We start from the raw sequence: 18,920 nt of genomic DNA, 5'->3' as shown, positions 1-18,920 counted from the left end.
GTCATTGGTGTACTATATTCCATATCCTATAACATTCAGAGCCATCAAACAATCATTAATACATTACTAAAACCTGAAATGGTCACTACAAGAATACTATACATGATCTCACTCATGAACATAGCTACAGAAATCTTAAATAACTATCAGCAAAGCAAACTCAGCATGAGGAACCAGCTTTCTCAAAAATCTATTTTAGACGTTCTCGTTTTAAATAATGTTCTTGCCCAGACATTGAGCAGAAAGATAACACTCTTAGGAGAAAACCCCTTGAATTTGTAGAAGTAAACAAGCAAACCTGCAAAAGTTACCTGGGGACTATTTTGAATGAGACATTTCACTGAATCAATAAAAGAAAAATAGGTCCAATGATTAGCAGCTATTGCAGTATTTCTGATAGGTTGGCCTAGTCCTTTGACTCAAGGGTGTTGATATTAGAACTGAGAGAATATGGACATAATCAAGGGAAAGTTGGGGGGCATAAATGGGCATGATAAAGTAATGGATAAGAATTATATATACCTACACATCAACATTTGAAAGCTCTAGGGTAATAACAATTTAACAATTAAATTTATTAAGAAAATTTTAGTGGAACACATTATAATGCATGATTTTACCCTTAAGAAATGTTACCAGTTATTTGTCCATTAAATCTGAAATTTACCTGGGGAAAAACTTAGCTAAAAATATTTAAGAATAATAATTCAACCTAGCAAATCTGCAGGCAGAGATCATCCAGATCACAGTTTCATAATCATAGGCCAGACCTTCTAGGCCCTGAGGCCTGTCAACAAGGAGATTCAGGAAACTTCTGTGCTTCAAGATTGTTGCTGCTTAAAGAGTCAGGCGTAGTGATGCAATCCTAGTGACTTGGAAGGCTGAGGTATGTGGATAGCAAGTTTGAAGCCAGCCTGGGCAATTTATCAAGACCCTGTCTCAAAAGAAAAGTAACTAAATAAAAAGGGCTGAAGATATAGATTAGTGGTAGAATGGCCCTAGGATTCAATCCCCTGTAATCACCCCACCCCTAAAATAAAAAAAGAAAAAAGACCATCATTACTTCAAATTTGTGGGTTCTTTATGCCCTCTGTTTTTAAATTTCCTTATTGTTAATATTTTAGATATTTTCTTTGTCTAATTTTATTTCCTTTTACAAGACAATGGCTGGTCCATTACATCTTAATGAGCACTTATTCCCTTGAAACCAGTGGACTTACTTATGAAATAAGTTTGATGTATTCTTGAGTCTTCAGCCCTTTCAGTCTGTGTTTTTCAGTTGCTTTATTTTTATGGATTGCATTTGTTTGTTGCTTTTATTGCTTTGTTTTGTTTTGTTTCACTTACAAAAAGGAAAATTTGAATTGACTAGGCCAAGAACTGTTTGCTGTTACACCATAGTCACTGAGCAAGCAGTGAACCATGAATGCCTGGGAGTTTACTAATAACTGAAGTGGTCAGAGTTGTGAATTTTTAATTTGCTTCTTAACTTTATTCCTCAGTAAAAAGGCAACCTTCCATGAAGAAAGCACGAATGATTCATTCATATATACCTTATAACTAGGAAGAATAGTGCCAAAAATTAGTATTAATTGAAGGCTAGCCATGTTCCAGGCACTTCCAATTCATGAACATACTGTCTGTGAAATTAGGTATTAATTTAGAAATTCTGTGAGGTAGGTGCTTTTGCCAGCTCTGTTTTCCAGATAAGGGGACTAAAGCCCAAATTAAGTAGCTTTGCAGATAACAGATCGGTATATGGTTCAGCTGAGCTAAGACCTCACCTTGACGGTCTGACTGCAGGACTGAGGTTTAAGTACTGCACCCTACTGGAATGAGGACTGTCATTCCATGAGTGTCTCTACCAAGATCTTTAAGTGCACTGTAGGTAGACTCCTGACACAAGTGTCATTTGTAAAACGTAGTCATATCAGTAAGCGCTTGAAATTTTTTATTTCTATTATTATAGTTCAAAAACAAAATGTGTTTATGCTTTTTAAAAAGCAATGCATATTTCCTTCTAAATATTATGCATTTAGCAAAGTCTGCAGAAACATTAAGTTCTGGTTTCAGAAGTAGAACTAGTATTTCCAGTTAAATTTTTCCTTAATTTTTCTTTTACAATGGTATCTATATAGTTGTACACACACACACACACACACACACACACACACACACAATCTTTTCACTGTTTATTTCACAGTTTACATGCTAGCCAAATTCTTTTAAGGGTATGTTTAGAATAACAACAAACACTGATGATGCATCTCAGTGGTGGAATACTTGCCTCCTAGCATGTACAAGGACCTGGGTTCATTTCACAGAGAAAGGGAAAAATTACAAAAAGTGTTTTCACTTTACTTTTCTACAAATTGTTTTGTGCTTTTTAAAAAAACAAAATCTTAGTAATGAGCCATGAGCCAGGCATGGTGGCACACATTTGTAATCCCAGTACTTGGGAAGCTGAGACAGGAGGACTGCAGGCTTTCAGCCAGCCTCAGCTACTTAGTGAGGACCTGTTTCAAAGTAAAAATTAAAACAAAACAAAACAACAACAACAAAAAGGCTGGGGGTGTAGCTCGGAGGTAGAATGCCCCTGGGTTCAATCCCCAGTACAAAAAAAAAAAAATCTTAGTAATGGAAATGTACTATCTATGATAATACCATGACCTCTGTATTGATTATCACTAATTTAGAGTAGCACTTAACAATTTATTTAATTTCAGTGAAAATTATGTGGAAATGATATTTTCTGGCAATTTTAGCAGCTAAGGGACTATTACTGCAACCTAGCTAGGAGAATGAGACTTTCTGAGCTTTTGTGACTCTTCAGTTCTTTGATTCTGAGACTTATAAAACTTATCAGACTGAGGTTTGTGGAATTCTAAATGCATCTTAAGCCTCTAGAGTTGAAGGCTTAAGTGGGCAGCAGCTCTTATATTTTTATGTCTGTGTCCCCAGGACGTAACTCCTGGTACATACAGAGAAAATAATGAATAAGTGGGTGAATGAATAAATATTTCACCGTCTTGTTTGTTTACACAACTAAAAATGAATACACTCTAGTAGTTAGAGGTTCATGGTAGTCCTTCATGTTTTAAGCAGCAATGCAGTGGGAATTAAAATCGTATTTTATCATTTTTTTTTCCGCATGTAAGGATTATTTGTGTCTTTTAAAAAACTCCTTCCTATTATTTTAATTTAAACTATTCCTGATTCATGTACATGTTTTCTTTTATAGCATCATTCAAGAGACTTTTAACATTTTGAGATGTTTTAGCTCTTGATATTAACAAATATTCAAGTATGATAGAAATAATCTTTACATCACAGGTAAAGGCACATGATTCTTCATTTTTTATATTACCTGGACAATGAGAACATATACGTTTTCCTCAACAGAAGTTTACCATTTTGTTTCAGGATCTACAATGAAAATAAGTTCTGTGAAACTCCGCGACATTATTATTTCTTGACTATTAATTATGCTTAGTTTCCTTAATTGTACCAAAGTCAGTAAAGTTGAAAAGACTCTGTTATATAATGTGTCTTCTTAAAATCCTTGCACACATATTGGTAATGCAATATCCTTGACCACCAAGGTTGGACCTTGACATTTTATGTGTGGTTTTGTAGCTACCCCAACCATATTTTCTCTAGCTGCAATTCTTTCGGACTCTCATGGCCTTTGCTAACCACTCAATTCCAGCAGAGAGAGGAAATATAATGAGCCACAGCACTGACATCTGTAGGTTTCCAAGCAACCTTCAGATAAAGAGTGAATGACCCTAGGAACAAAGGTTGACTATTGGATAACAATCCCTGTATTTTTCCCAGGATACCTGCGCCAGGCTTGCTCTCAGACCTCATCTACCCTCATTGACTATCATTAGGCCAACAGATGCAGGTGTTTGTGTTTAAATAAAATAGAATTAAAAATAAAATGGGGCAAGAATGGGGCTCAGTGATGACTCCTTGTAATTGTACAAATGTATGAGCTGGTAAAGAAGCCCAGAGCAACACAGCCTCTGAGAATTGAAGAATGGCTTGTTCCAGATGCGGCTCTGCAAAGGTGGAAATTTTGTACTAACAGGTAACAGAGAATATTAGATATCTTGTGGTGACTTAAGGTGAAAACTTTATCTTATACTTAGTGAGCTCTTAGTAACTGGAGAAAATGAGCATTCATTTTTTCCCCTGAAGTATGAGAATCTTACATCTTAAAAATAATAAAATGGAAAGATCAGACTTTTGCCCTCAAAAATGACTGAGGATTATAACAATCCAGGCATTGTTTATGGAAGGAAATTTGTGAACAGACCTGCTCTTTCAAAGAAAATTAAACTGTTGAGCGTGGTGGTATGCACCTGTAATCCCAGTACTTGGGAAGCTGAGAGAATTCAGGTCCCAGGCCAGCCTCAGTCATGTAGTGACTTCACAAGACCCTTTTTCAAAATAAAAATAAAACAATCTGAGGATATAGCATGGAGGTAGGATGTCCCTGGGTTCAATCCCCAGTAGCAACCAATGAGCCAACCAATAAATAAATAAATAAATATTACCAAGATGTATTTGTTCATAATATGGAATTGCTTTTTTGTGATTATGGTATTGCAGTTATGATGACAAATAATCAATTTTTAGAAAGACATACTGAAATATTTATGCCTAAGATGATAGACTGAGATTTGCTTCAAGATCTCAGAAGATTGTAGGAGTGCAGGTACATTATACATGAAACAAGACTAGTTGTGATTTGATAATTTTTTTAAATAGGTGACAGATATGAGGATATATTTGAAATATTCTGTAGTAAAATCTCAGGAAGACTGCTGATCCGGATTTAAACAATATATTTATCTTGATCTATTTCTGTCAGTGGAGGAACAATTGCTAATGAACTAAGTCCTATAGTTCAAATATATATCCTCAAAAATTTTTATCAATGTCTCACTCATTAATGTATCTAAATATGACTTCCTGGAAGCAATGAGCTCTGTAAGTTAGTGATTGTTGTACTAACTAAAAAAAAAGACTATAAATTCTCGGTGCCTCAATTTTAGCTTTTTTTTTTTTTAATTATCAAAAGGTAGCTGAGTGTAGTGGCACATGCTTATCAGCCCATTACTTGAGAGGCTGAGACAAGATTACAGATTTGAAGCTATCCTCAGCAACTAAACTAAGATCCTGTTTGAAAGTAATTTAAACATAGGGTACTTGCTTCAGGAGCACATATACTAAAACTGAAACAATAGAAGATTGGCATGTCCCCTGCACAAGGAGGACATGCAAATTTTTAAAAAATCAAAATTGTCAATGATCCTGCTTTCTAGTTTTTCAGAGTTTCTTAAATTTTTCACTCCTAATCATGCCTTACATGATAATACAGATTTCTGTCATAATGCCACCTAATTTCAACTTTCCAGTTTGAAGTACTTGAAAGTGAAGTTCCCTCTCCTGCAGAAGTGGCTCCCTCTTTATGATGGCTTCTAATGCCCTTCTCTGAAACCTGTCCAGCTACCAGAGCTCTCCTCTTCACCATCTCACTGGATGGGTGACCAGAACAAACACAGGTCTCTGTGTTTTCAGATACATCAGCATCGGTTAAAATGGGAAGAAAATCTTTACCGTTTAATATCCCATATTCTTCTTACTAGGCTTACATTTTATTTTAGCTTTTTCAGGTAGTAATATTGGGTCCTCTCTAATCTATAGGATATCTATAAAGCTTTTTCTTGAGACATAATCATTCAGACTCCATCATCTGCTATGGGATCTAATTTTTATTGTTTTCCCTAATATTTTATGTAATACTGGTTCTCTTTAATACTTCCATACACTCATGGAACATATAATACCATGCAATTAACCCAATTTGCCTTTTGTTTTTGCACTAGGGAAGATGTTAAGAGTCTTCTATGTACCTAAAGGTTTCCCACTGCACCATTATTTATAAAATCCTAGGTACTCAACATTTAAATTCTTCCCCAAACACATTAACTTCACTGCACATTATTTTTATGATAATATATAAATGAACATAAGAAGCATACATGAGTCTCCACAATCTATTGAATTCTTTTTTCCCCTAGTGAATTAATGCTAGCATTTTCCCTCAATTCCATGAAGTCATTTTAAAATAATGATTACTTTTGATTTATTTTAAATTTTGAAATGAAAAAAATCACCTACTTCTGTTTCTTAGTCCATATTGCAAGCCAAAGTACATTTCAGCTATTTGGAGTCATACTCAAATCCATTGGTTTCTTTTTATTGCATTGCACTGGAAATGTGCTTATTATCACATAACTATATATTATTATTAAATGTGCTTATTATCACATAACTATATATTATTATTATTAAATATGCTTATTATCACATAACTATATATTATTACTAAATGTGCTTATTGTCATATAACTATTATTATCACATAAATATATAAACATATTCTATAACAATAGAATGCCTTCTTAAATTACATATTTGAATTAATTTTGTATTTTTCTACTGGGGATTGAATTCAAGGGCATTCTATCTCTAGGATATACCATAGACTTTTTTTTTTTTAATTTTGAAACAGAGTCATGCTAAATTGCTGAGGTTAGCCTTGAATCTGTGATCCTTCTGTCTCAGCCTTCCATGTACTGTGATTACCAGCATGCACCACCAAGCCTTGCTCTTTAAACTGACACTTTTTAAAGTGCCCGTTGTCTAAGAGAGAGATCTGTGAAATAACAAATAGTTACACAGAGACATATCATTATAATACATGATATATAAAATCATTTTAAAAACAAATAGTTCTGACACATATAGTAAAGCTTTCTATATTCATTTTACAATAACAAAAGCATAAATCTGAAAAGTCATATAAACTTAAAATCACATTTTCTTTTAATTAATTTAAACAAAAATATAATTTATTTTTTATTTTCATTACTGGAGATTGAACCCAGGAACATTCTCCCTATGACGCATACCTCTGGCCCTTTTTAATTTTTTTGTTTGAAACAGAATCTCACTATATTGCTGGGAGTCTTGCTAAGTTGCTGAGGTTGGCCTCAAACTTAAAGTCCTCCTATCTCAGTCTCCCAAGTACTGGGATTACAGATGTGTGCCACTGGGCCTCCTTTATAATTTACTAATTTACTTTTATTGTAGAGATTATCATGACCCCTTTATAAACTAGTACAAACTAGGGAACAAGGAGTCAGTAGTTAATGACAATTGGGAAATTGGCACAAACAAATGTGTTAGACTCCAATAAGGCCCTTCAGTCTCTGAATTTCACCTGGTATATTCCACACACGTAAATTGCCTGTGCTTTGCCACCTCTGAGTTTCTAGTTTATTGGGGCTGTCTAGGTTCTTCTGTGGTGATACATGCATGAAACTGATATGCTATCTTACTTTTTGTGCATGGGTCATAATATTTGAGTCAAAAGATATTATGACCAACAAAGAACGATTGTTTATTCCACCTTCTCATTTTATAAAAAAGGACATTGAGGCATCATGTGCTACTTGCCGGGGCTCACACAGACAGTGGGATTGGCACTTAATCTCATATAAGGAGAACGTACTCTTGGGATTGAGCACTGTGGTATCTCTGAGGTCAACACCAGCGACATAACAAACCCAAGTACACTAATAGGCTAGTGGGTGGAGAAACATTTTACTGATGGAAAGTTTTTCCTCCTACTCGAATAGTTACATCAGGAAATAACACCCCCCCCCCAATTTTGTTTTTTTCTACATACCAACAGAAGCTAGAGCCTTAAAAATGCATATGAAACTCAAAGGCTGATAACAGATTGTGTCGCCACCAGTTTTCATCCAGACGAATCTGAACCTGTTAGTGCTGGGTAACAGGATCTCCAGCTCAGTTAATCCCCAGAGCCCTGCAGTCCCTGTTCCTGACTCCAGCGTGGACTGTGTGCCCCGCACAACTGCTGCTAGTGAAATAGAGAAATAGAACAGGCACAGGCTTGGTTTTCCTTTCTTCTCTCCAGCTTTACACTCTCCTCTGCGTTTTTGGGTGAATAAATGAATAAATAAATTTTAAAAATCTCAGCTTTACTTAAACTTTCTGCTGACATCTTTGGGTTTAGAGATGATCTCAAGAAAAATCCCAATAGTGAGCTGTGCCTATATAAATAATGTCTGTGATTTTGTCCTGAGGTCAATTCTAAACTTAGATCCTTACAAAATTAAAACCTGCGGGATAGGTACCAGCTGACCCTAATGCACATGTTAAATGTATTCCTGAGAAGGAAGGGAAGAAAGGCGACCTGGTCGCTGTCTAGTCACGGATCACTCCTGAGCTTTCTGACTGCAATATTCTGCCTGCAGCCATTATAGACGGCAATTTCATGTTTGATTGATTCGCAGATCATTTTAACAGGCTTTCCTATTTTAAAGACAGAGCTCGTGTCTCTTCAGTTTTAGGCAGGAAAAGCAATTTTACCCATTTCGTGCTTTCTATATCACACAAATAGTTAACGATTTTCTGCCTCCGCGAGTCTCAGCTTTAAAAATAGAAAATGCTCCCGCATTTCTGGCCCATCCCCCACGCTGCAACTACCAGCCCCCCTCCAAGTGCTTCTGAATAGAATTCAATGTCGTCCGGAACCATTCTGCAGTCAGCACACAGGAACCTTTGTGAAAATCTGAACCAACCGAAGGAAAAAAAGTAGGGAGAAATCCAGGCGCTAATATTTCTTCTGGCTAGAGCAGTTGTACTTATGACACCTGGTTGCCACAGGCAGAGACGTCAATCAGACTATGTCCTCAGACATTGCTATGCAAGGGAACTGCATTAAACAGATCCTCACGAAAAGAAGGCTAGCGAGTGTAGAGGAACGTTCTTCCAAACGAAAAGCTAGCTGGGGTATTCTGACCAGTCAAGGTTAGTATAGCGGCCATTGCAAATCTGTGGATGTCCTGAAATAGAGTACCTTGAGCTGTTTTTGCGAATACTAACTTTAATCTGTGAGTGCTTTCCAGAATTCCAACTCTGAAATGTAAATGTGTGGCACGGTAAACGACTGCACTGCATCTCATCTTTTAGTGGATGGGAGAATGAATTCGGCTTCTCCTTTTTATGATAGTATATGAAAGATGACAGTGAACTTTTAGATTTTGTGTTGCTCTCCTTTCCAACTCAGCAGGCTTTTATAAGTTGGTGTGAAAACTGAAGGGGGTTATTAAGCAGGAAAAGGCTGCTTACAGGCAATAGGGGAATTTTAAATCATGTAAAATTAGACCATCATCTAGGAGAATGATGTAGGCAAGAAAATGACTAGAACAGCTTCCTTAAGATGCTATGACACCAGCTTATTAACTTTAATAATAGAAAATTATGAAAGCTATAATGGATAATGAGCACAGCACCAAAGAGGAGCTGCGTGGGGGAGTTCTTTTTAAAAGGAAAAATAGAATATCACGAATTTTAGAAGAACACTAATATGTCCATGAAAGACATTAAATGACAGAAATGAAGATATAGAGGTAAAATAATACACCCCATCCAAAAAAAATCATGAGTTGTATTTATTATGTAGTATTGTAGCTGGAAGAATGTTATAAGTGGTTATAAATTTCAAAAACAAAGCATATTTTTAAGCAGGATCAAATATTAGAATTTCTTTAAAAGGTTGAAAAAGCAACTGAATTCTTTCTGCCAACACCAAACACATTTCTTTTTGTTTCTTTTTAACAGTATAATTAACAGTCAAGTTGAGAACATATTAGCATAAATGAAAAGTAGTTGACTACAAAGAAAACAATTTTACAAGTCTTTATTGTGTATTAACTATGTTCTAGGTTCTGGGAAGCAGTAATAAATAGTCTCATCACTGTCACATCTCAGAGGAATATTAGCAACTATTGTAGAAATAAAAAAAGAATCTTGTAATATCTCAAATGAAGAGTAAATTATTCAACTGTACAGCAGACCATAAGTATTAGCAAGAATAGATTTGTGGAAGATGGTAAAAAAAAAAAACTTAAAAAAAATGCATAAATGAATTCACCTGGGTGACTCATACTTCTGCCTTCCTATAGGCTCTACAAGTTGAAAATGAACTATAAAACTATGCTCAATATAAAGTTTGTGTAAAATATGTTTTATACAATATTCAACAAAGTTTAAATATATTGAAAATATAATAAAGAGGACATGACTCATGCTTTGATGAAAAAAGAACAATTCTTAGCAAACTTTTATTAGATTTAGTTCAAGTTTTCCCAGAGATGTTAATGCGAATGTAAATAGGTCCAGTCTTGCAAGAGGAAATTCATGACATGCATGATAATGTTAGGGATTTATTCTAAGCAGAAAATGAGATGTAGTCACAGAGATAAATAACACTGTTGGTCTGCTAAAACCAAAAGGCACTTAAACGTTATATGATAGATGATCAACTAAATAATGGTATGACAGCACAATAAATATCATTGAAGTAATCATTTAAAATGTGATAGAATTGTATTTTGTGACATGGAACAATGACCAAGAGATAAGGTTAAATGGAAAGAAACAGATTAAAAGCAAAAGGAATAGTACGGGTACATATTAGCCTATAAGTCAAGTAGGAAAAGCAAGGAGAACAAAACCACAATACATGACTGCGAAAAACCATAAGAAAGAATTGCATGAGGGAAGATGATATAAAACAAGAAAGAAAAGACATAAACACTTGTTTGAGGGAATTTGTAAAACAGTCCAACCTAGCTTCCACAGGAGAACTGTGAAGATAAAATTAAATATCAAACAAAAATGGGAGATCTAATCCATATCCGAGTGAAGGATGAATATGTTAGACTTTATTCAGCAAGGAACGTGAAAATCACACCGTGGTAGCATGGTGCCATCTGGGATGGTCACATAGTTTGGGATCTGTCAGAGAAAAAGAGCGCCTTGTTTTGATTTTCCAAATGGCACTCTATGGGCAATCTGGGAGTCAAGATGCTTGTGAGAGTTTAATTCAATAGCAATATATACACAAGAATGGTAGACACTGGTGTAGGAGGTTATTATACAATAGGGGCTGAAAAAAGTGGACCATTTACTTGTAGATGATTGCAGTGATTTGGGATCATACTCTGACATTTGAAAAATTGCTCAGGCCAGAAGTGGTGGCGTATGGCTGTAATCTCAGTACTTGGGAAGCAGAGACAGGAGGATCACAGGTTCAGGGACAGGCTCAGTAAGATAGCAAGATTCAGCAATCTACAGAGACCTTGTTTCAAAGGACTGTGGGTGTAGCTTGAGGTAGGATGCCCTGAGTTCAAGTTCAATGTTAGTAACACACACACACACACACACACACACACACACACACACACACACACTGGGCTATTGCTCTGAGTTCTGAGTTTACCACGGACTACTGTTGGAAAAGCAGGGGTAGCATGTCAAGTGGGAATAATAATGATGGTGTGGACTGAAGTAATCGCAGTGGAAACTGAGATAGTCACAGTTTGAATCATGTGTGAATGGTCAAGGCCAAAGTGTTGGCCTGTGGAGTGTAAGAAACAGAGAGAAATTCAGGATTATGCAAAGAATATTTAGCTTTGAATCATCTAGGTCAGTAAAGCTGCCATTAACTGACAGGGAGATTTTAGAAGTATCAGATCAAGAATTTATTTTGGACATGTTACATTGAGTTGCCTTCTTAGATATCCAAGTGGAGAAATTGAATAGCCAGCTGGAGCTGGGAGTCTTGAATTTGGAAAATGTGACTGGTTTGGAAATGTACATTTAGGAATATCAACATGTGGATGATATTTCTATCTATTGAACTAGGAGAGAATTTCTCAAGAGTAAATGTAGGTAGATGCTAGAACTGAGCTTCCACCGAAGAGGATCTGGTAGTGGGGAATAAGGATGAAAACGAAACAGTGAGGGTAATAATAACTGTCTCCTTTCAAAGAAACACATAGACTTTCAATGTACATAAGATTTTTGAAAAATTTTGTGCTCAAATTAAAGACCCTGTTATTACTGCCAGGTGTTAAGAGAAAATTATAACACTAAATCAATAGAGAAGCAAAAAGGAAAAAAAGGAATAGCTGTTTTTAAGATAAAGATGATAAATTTGCTTTTAGAAATGTATTGAGAAGTCAGAAAAATATCCAGGTGAATGCTCAGAAGTATATTTTAAAGTGAGGAAAGCCAGGCATGGTGGTGCACGTTTGTAATCCTAGCATTTGGGAGGCTGAGACAGGAGGATCGAAGTTTGTGTACAGCCTCAGCTACTTAGTGAGGCCCTTTGCAACTCAGTGAAACCCTGTTTCAAAATATAAAAATAGGGCTGGAGATGTAGCTCAGAGGTACAATGTTCCTGGCTTCCATCCCCAGTACCGCAAATGTAAATAAATAGAGGGGCTGAACTTTGCTGGAGAGATTAGGGATACGTGTGTGTCTTGAGAATTAAGCACAGAGCCTTATTCATGCAAGACAAACTCTACCGCTGAGCTATATCACAAGCCTAGGAAGAGACCAGAGTAAGAGCTATAGATTTATCCATATCAATGTTATTATTGTCCTTAAATGTTGACCATTTTATGTTTCTATCTCCTACAAACTTTATGCAAAAGGAATTATATGAAATAAAGCTTCATAATCCTAAATGCATTCTAAATAAATTATTCCCTATTCTGTTTTTAAGATGTGGCTAAAGCCGGGCATGGTGGCGCATGCTTGTAATCCCAGCATTTGGGAGGCTGAGACCTGGAGGATCGCGGTTCGCGGAAAGCCTCAGCTACTTAGTGAGGCCCTCTGCAACTCAGTGAGAACCAGTTTCAAAATAAAGAATAAAATATAGGACAGGAGGTGTAGCTCATGGGTCAAATGCCCCTGGGTTCCACCCCCAGACCTGCAAAAAAAAAAAAAAAAAAAAAAAAAAGATGTGGCTGAGTTCATAGGGAAGACATATGGAAGTCATTGTTTACAATGAAATTTGGGTTGCATTTTTGATATTTAAATGTGTTTAGTACTATGCTAAGTGCTTTCTTTGCATCAACCACAATACTGTGAAGTAGGTGGAATTGTCATTTTACAGCTATAATAAAAGTGAGTTTCAAAATGTTAACTGCCAAAGGTCACCTAACTGCAAGTATCTATCCTCTCTTGAATAGAAACTCAGATTTGAGCCGGGCATGGTGGCACATGCTTGTAATCCCAGCATTCGGGAGGCTGAGACCTGGAGGATCACAGTTCACGGACAGCCTCAGCTATTTAGTGAGGCCCTCTGCAACTCAGTGAGACCTGGTTTCAAAATAAAGAATAAAAATTAGGGCAGAGGGTGTAGCTCAGAGGTTGAATGCCCCTAAGTTTCATCCTTAGACAAGAAAGAAAGAAAGAAGAAAGAAAGAAAGAAAGGAAGGAAGGAAGGAAGGAAGGAAGGAAAGAAAGAAAGAAAGAAAGAAAGAAAGAAAGAAAGAAAGAAAGAAAGAAGAGAATCTCAGATTTGTCTGATGGCCAAGTTCAGCATGATCTGCTCAGGACACCAGTAATCAATACTAGTTAATTGAGTTGGCTGATGATCTTTTCAGAGAGGTGGTGAGAAGAAGACAAGGATAGTCTCCATCCTTGAAGACACTGGTTTTGACCACCCATTACTTCCCTCTGATTAACCATGTCCTCTAGGATCTCTGTGGCTGTTAATCTCATCATCTGACAGCACACAATAAAGGCCAATGAATGCCCGATGACTCTATTTGTAAACTTGTGAGTAGAGATGGGACAGATGTTGGCAGGACGGGAGCTTATAAAAAAGCTCCACTTTGGGGGCTCCTATAAGAAAAATGAAATATGAAATGAGAGCGATAGAAAGGATCCATGCAAGCTAGGGGTCCTAAACTTGAGTTGCATTGGCTTCATGGTAAATCTACCTACCTTGTCAGGAAGGTAATTGACTTAATATTTATGCTAAGGGAAGTATAAAATGTATTAATACTTTTTACTGAAGTGAAAGTGGAATTTTACTCAACCATAAAGAAGAAAATTATGTCATTTATAAGAAAATAAAGGGAATTTGAGAATATTATGCTAAGTGAGATTAGCTAGTCTCAGAAAGTGACTGTTTCTTCTCATATGTGGAAGCTAGAGAAAAATCAGGAAACAAAAGAGACCTCAGATAAAGCAGTACAGACTCCAATGGCGCTCTGGAGGGAGTTTGGGTGGGGGGTGGGGAGAGACGGGGAAATAGAGACATGTAGAAGGTAACAGTTTAACCAATGCTATGCACTTATATGAAATTATTATCCATACCAGTCTCAATGACATGTATTAGGAAGAGAAGGGAGGAAGTGGGGTCCCAGGGAAGCACACCAAGTGTTGTGCGTGTGTGTGTGTATGTGTGTGTATATTCCCATCAGTTTATACCTCAGTATGATGTATAATTGCAATGCACCAGAAAGTATTTCAAAAAAGAAAAATATTAAAAAAGAAAATATCAAGTTTTCTCACTTCCTTAGAATTTTCTTGTTTGAGATAAGTTTCCTGTTTTTTTTTTATTTGGGGAAACACTAATGAAAAATGGGTGTGACTAAGCCCCAAGAGCCTTCTGCATCACTGTTTTTTTGTTTTGGTACTGGAAATTGAACCCAAGGGCATTTTACCTTTAAACCTCATCCCTAGCCCAATTTCATTTTTTTTTTTTTTTTTTTTTGGTGGTACTGGGGTTCCTGGAAGCCCTTCTACCTCTGGGATACACTCCCAGACCTATTTTTTATACTTTTTTATTTGGAAACAGGGTCTCTTAAGCCAGCGAGGCTGGCTTCGAACCTGCGTGATCCTCCTGTCTCCGCCTCCCAAGCGCTGGGATTACAAGCGTGCGCCACCACGCCCGGCCTCATTTTTTTTTTTAAGCAGTGCCGAATTGGAAGGCCGAGATGGAAGGTTCGAGACCAGCCTCAGCAATTTAGCAAGACCCTCTGCATCACTTTTAAACTAGCTGTTGAGTGACTCCACATATTACTTCTGCTGATGGTCCTAAGATTGGGAACAAGTAAAGACTTTCTAAATAACAAAATATCTCCACCATAGCTAGAGGCAGAGTTCAAGTTGGAATGCTTTTATTTAATTGCAGGGCCCATACTGCTCGGAGAGAGAGAGGGGGGGGGGTGGGAGGGGGACGGGGAGGGGAGAGGGAGAGGGAGAGAGACCAGTAAGTAATTTCTCAAATAAAGAGGAAAAATCAATAAGGAAAAGCAATTTTGAAAATAAAGTAGATTTTCAGAAGTTGTGTATGTTTTGGAGGTGGACGGTCATATTACAAGCAGCTTGGGGCTCCTTAAATAACTGTACAGAACTAGCAAAGGACAAGAGATGTTTTTTCATGCTGATGAAAAGGGAGATGAGTCGGGTCTACCTCAACAGTGGTTGGCTCGAGGTGCCATGGGGAGATGGTGACTTAGGTATGATATAGACGCTTACAAAACTATGCGCATTTTAAGCCACAAATGTTTTTGCTTAAGCAGTATGATGTTTACAAACAGGCAAGTTCTGGCCTTGTAAATTATATGGCAGATGTCTGGGGACTGTTGCTGTTTCTAAATATAGTTAGCCACCTCTTGTGTAGCTACAGAGACCATAACAGTAGCATTTGCTCACTGTGATGAAAGTTACAGATATTTTGTAAAACAATTTCACGCTGAATAATTTATCCGTAAGAGTGAAATAGAAAATGTTTTAGTAGGGTTTTGATGCTTTTATTCTAGATACTTGATTAAAGTCCAACACAACTGTAAGTCTACTAAACTGTTGTAGATGGGATATTTATATTTTCTTTGATTTTGAGAAAGCTTGTAAGTCTGACATAAAACTTATCCATATTGCACGTTATTTGGTATTTCACATATTGAAATAGAAATCCTTAATTGCTAAATTTTATATTTCAAAGGGGAGATATAGGGAAGGGCAAAGATATTTCAAACAGAAATTGGAATGTGATCCAGTCTCCTTTGATTCTCACGTGGTACCAGATTAAGTGTAGAAATTTTTCTAAGAAGTTATAAGGCAGAAAACAGGGTAGAGTTGCTTGGGCACTAAGCTAACAGAATTCAAAACAAAAGATTTTTTTCTAGGGTGGTATGCATGTTCTATAAATTGTTTCTTTCATATAATGATATAGCTTATTTCTTATTTATTACTTTAGGAAAAAATGTAGCAGCAGTGCTTTATTTTGATTCGCATGTGACTGTTTTCTCTTTCTTTCTTTCTTTCTTTCTTTCTTTCTTTCTTTCTTTCTTTCTTTCTTTCTTTCTTTCTTTCCTCTCTTTTTTTTGTGTGTGGTACTGGGGATTGAACCCAGGGGCATTCTACCTTTAGTCTACACCCCAAGACCTATTTTTATTTCTTTTATTTGAAACCAGGTCTCACTAAGTAGCTGAGGCTAGCTGTGAACTTGCAATCCTCCTTTGTCAGCCTCCCAAGTACTAGGATTACAAGCGTGCACCATCACGTCCTGCTAGTGTGACCATTTTCTAAATAATAATTTTCCTTCTCTCTTTCTCTCTCTGTTGCTCTCTATTACTTTCTAAAGCACCAGCAAGTAATGTCAAAGTTGTTCAGAAGACTAATAAGATCATTTTTGGGAACAAACACATTAGAATGCAGAAGAGGTGAGCTGGCTGGGAGAAATACCAGTAGCCTGGGTCATGAATATTGTTAGCTTGTTGCCCCTTAAAAGTCTCCTGATATAGTAGAAAGAAATGGGTCCAAAATGAATTTGAAAGACTTTTGAATGAATTCTTTAGGCTTTTTCCAATCCAGCATCTGGTAAACTGTCATGTTAGGTAATAAGAGTGAAAAATACAGGCAGTAATGATGAGTCAGCATCATATAATTGAGTGTATAATTCCTAATTTTAGAGATAAATTAAAGATAATAAAATTTATTAAGTCATTATTAACAAAAGGGAACCTCAGCATTATAAAGTTGCAAGTGATGGTTTAAATTAAAACAAGTATTTAAGCATCAATTATTTACAACCTTATGAAATTGCTACTGCTCTGCCAATTAAACTGAACACAGTGGTTTCACATAGGCAATCTATTTGGAAAGCTAATATAATTTTTTCTTTTTCTTGCATGAATGTTCCCATTGAAACTGATATATGTTCTGAAGTTTCTTAGTTTCACTCTGCAATGAACTTGTTAATGATAAAAGAAATATGTCTGATTTGTAAAGCACTGGATTTCATTTTAGAAGCTAGAACTCAAGCCATGGTCATTACCCCTGAAGAATACTTTTTGCAACAATGAAGTTTGAATTTTAGTTAGTGAGAACATAATGTTCCAGTTTTTTATAAATTATTAGTTTTTCACCAAATTTTGTCTTGCCAACATATATTTAATGGTGTGAATTATTATAATTCTGCTTTGAATATATAATAGTACTGTGGTACACTGCAAATAAGTAATGCACTAAAACTAATATAAAAATTCTTTATTCAATTGCAAACTCAAAGAATTAGGTGTCTGATTTACAAATTTTTCTAGATAAGCAAGAAATAATGCTAGAAGAATGCTTTAAAGAACATCCATTTATCTATATACAGGGAAAAGATAAGTTAGTCTTCCTTTGAGTCTTACAATGTTTTAAATTTTAAATCTCAATTTTCATTGTTCTTAGATTCAAGAAAAACATGTAAGAAACTGAGTGGGAGTTATATAATTTGTAGGATATATTTAGGAATTTGCTTTTTATTTTATTTTTACAAAGACTTGGTAAGACTTAATTCTCATTGATTTTTTTTATCCTGAAATTGGGGTGCAGAAAAAAATATAGTGAAAGGGAATCTGATAAAACAGGCTATATTTTTAAATTGTAGGAAATTGTTAATAAAACACAATCAAAACTAAAAACACAAAGCTCCCAAGAGTATCTGAGAAACAGATCTAAGATGTTTACTTTTATTTGAAACCCACTAAATTAATGATAATTGTTTTGCCAAAATTTAGACTCATTTGTAGCTTTTGGTCCTCTGACTGAAATTTCACTGTATTATTGTTAATGTCTCATTTCAATTAGCATCATCTGTCACAACAATGGCCTGCTACTTTTGCTAAGAATAAAACAAAATAAAATTGTCACTTAGACTAGAGATTATATTTTGGTGGGCCATTAGAAAAAAATAATAAATCAATGAAATAAATTACAGTAATAATAGTCTCTACAGGAATTTATAGCATTATCATGTATAAAATACTTTACTGTGTGTGTGTTTGTGTGTACCTGAAGATTGAACCCAGGAGCATTCTACCTCTGAGATATACCCTAGTTCTTTTTATTTTGAATCAGAGTCTCTCGAAGTTACTGAGAGTCTTGATAAATTACTAAGGCTAGCCTTGAACCTGCGATCCTCCTGTTTCGGCCTCCTAAGTCTTGAAATTATAGGTGTGCACCACCACAACTCTCTACAATTTTTAAAGAGAAAATACATCACAACTAAAAACCTAACTGTATCACTGGGATTTTCCCCACTAATCACATATACTTGAAAAATAATAATATAATGAGGTGTAGAGGTTCATACAGTCTTGTGCTACCAGCTACTGAGGAGGCTGAAGTTGGGGAGCTGATTGAGCCTAGGCTAGCATCAGAAACAGCAAAACCCTGCCAGAAAAAAAAGGAAGGAGGGGAAAGGAGAGAGGGAGGGAGAGAGTGGAGAAAGGGAGAGGGAGGGAGAGGGAGGGAGGCAGGGAGGGAAGGAGAGAGAGAGAGAGAGAGAGAGAGAGAGAGAGAGAGAGAGAGAGAGAGAGAGAGAGAGAGAGGAAGGAGGAGAAGAGGAGGAGGAGGAGGAGAAGGAGGAAGGGAGGAGGAGGAGGAGGAGGAGGAGAGGGAAGGGGAGGGGAGGGGAGGGGAAGAGGAGGGGAGGAGGAGACGAGAGGAGTGGAGAGGAG

General features: G+C 36.3%; 1 protein-coding gene across 3 annotated transcripts in view; it reads left to right on the top strand.

The window, feature by feature from the left end:
* The window catches only part of ASB5 (ankyrin repeat and SOCS box containing 5), a gene marked incomplete at both ends in the record, with an annotated part of 50,038 nt that overhangs the window by 18,623 nt on the left and 12,495 nt on the right, over positions 1-18,920 (top strand). The window contains one exon of one of the 3 annotated variants that reach the window (XM_080710124.1): positions 8,790-8,913. The exons of 1 other annotated variant lie outside the window; for it this stretch is intronic. In XM_080710124.1, the coding sequence (XP_080566250.1) occupies positions 8,790-8,913 (124 nt within the window). Of the gene's footprint in view, positions 1-8,789; positions 8,914-15,370; positions 15,432-18,920 lie in introns of those variants that run through there. One more of the 3 variants, XM_080710125.1, reaches the window with a different exon arrangement.

This window comes from Muscardinus avellanarius (assembly GCF_963383645.1).
Source record: "Muscardinus avellanarius genome assembly, chromosome: 14".
Taxonomy (NCBI): domain Eukaryota; kingdom Metazoa; phylum Chordata; class Mammalia; order Rodentia; family Gliridae; genus Muscardinus; species Muscardinus avellanarius.
The sequence above is the reverse complement of the archived record's forward strand: the minus strand, read 5'-3'. Positions and strand labels throughout refer to the sequence as shown.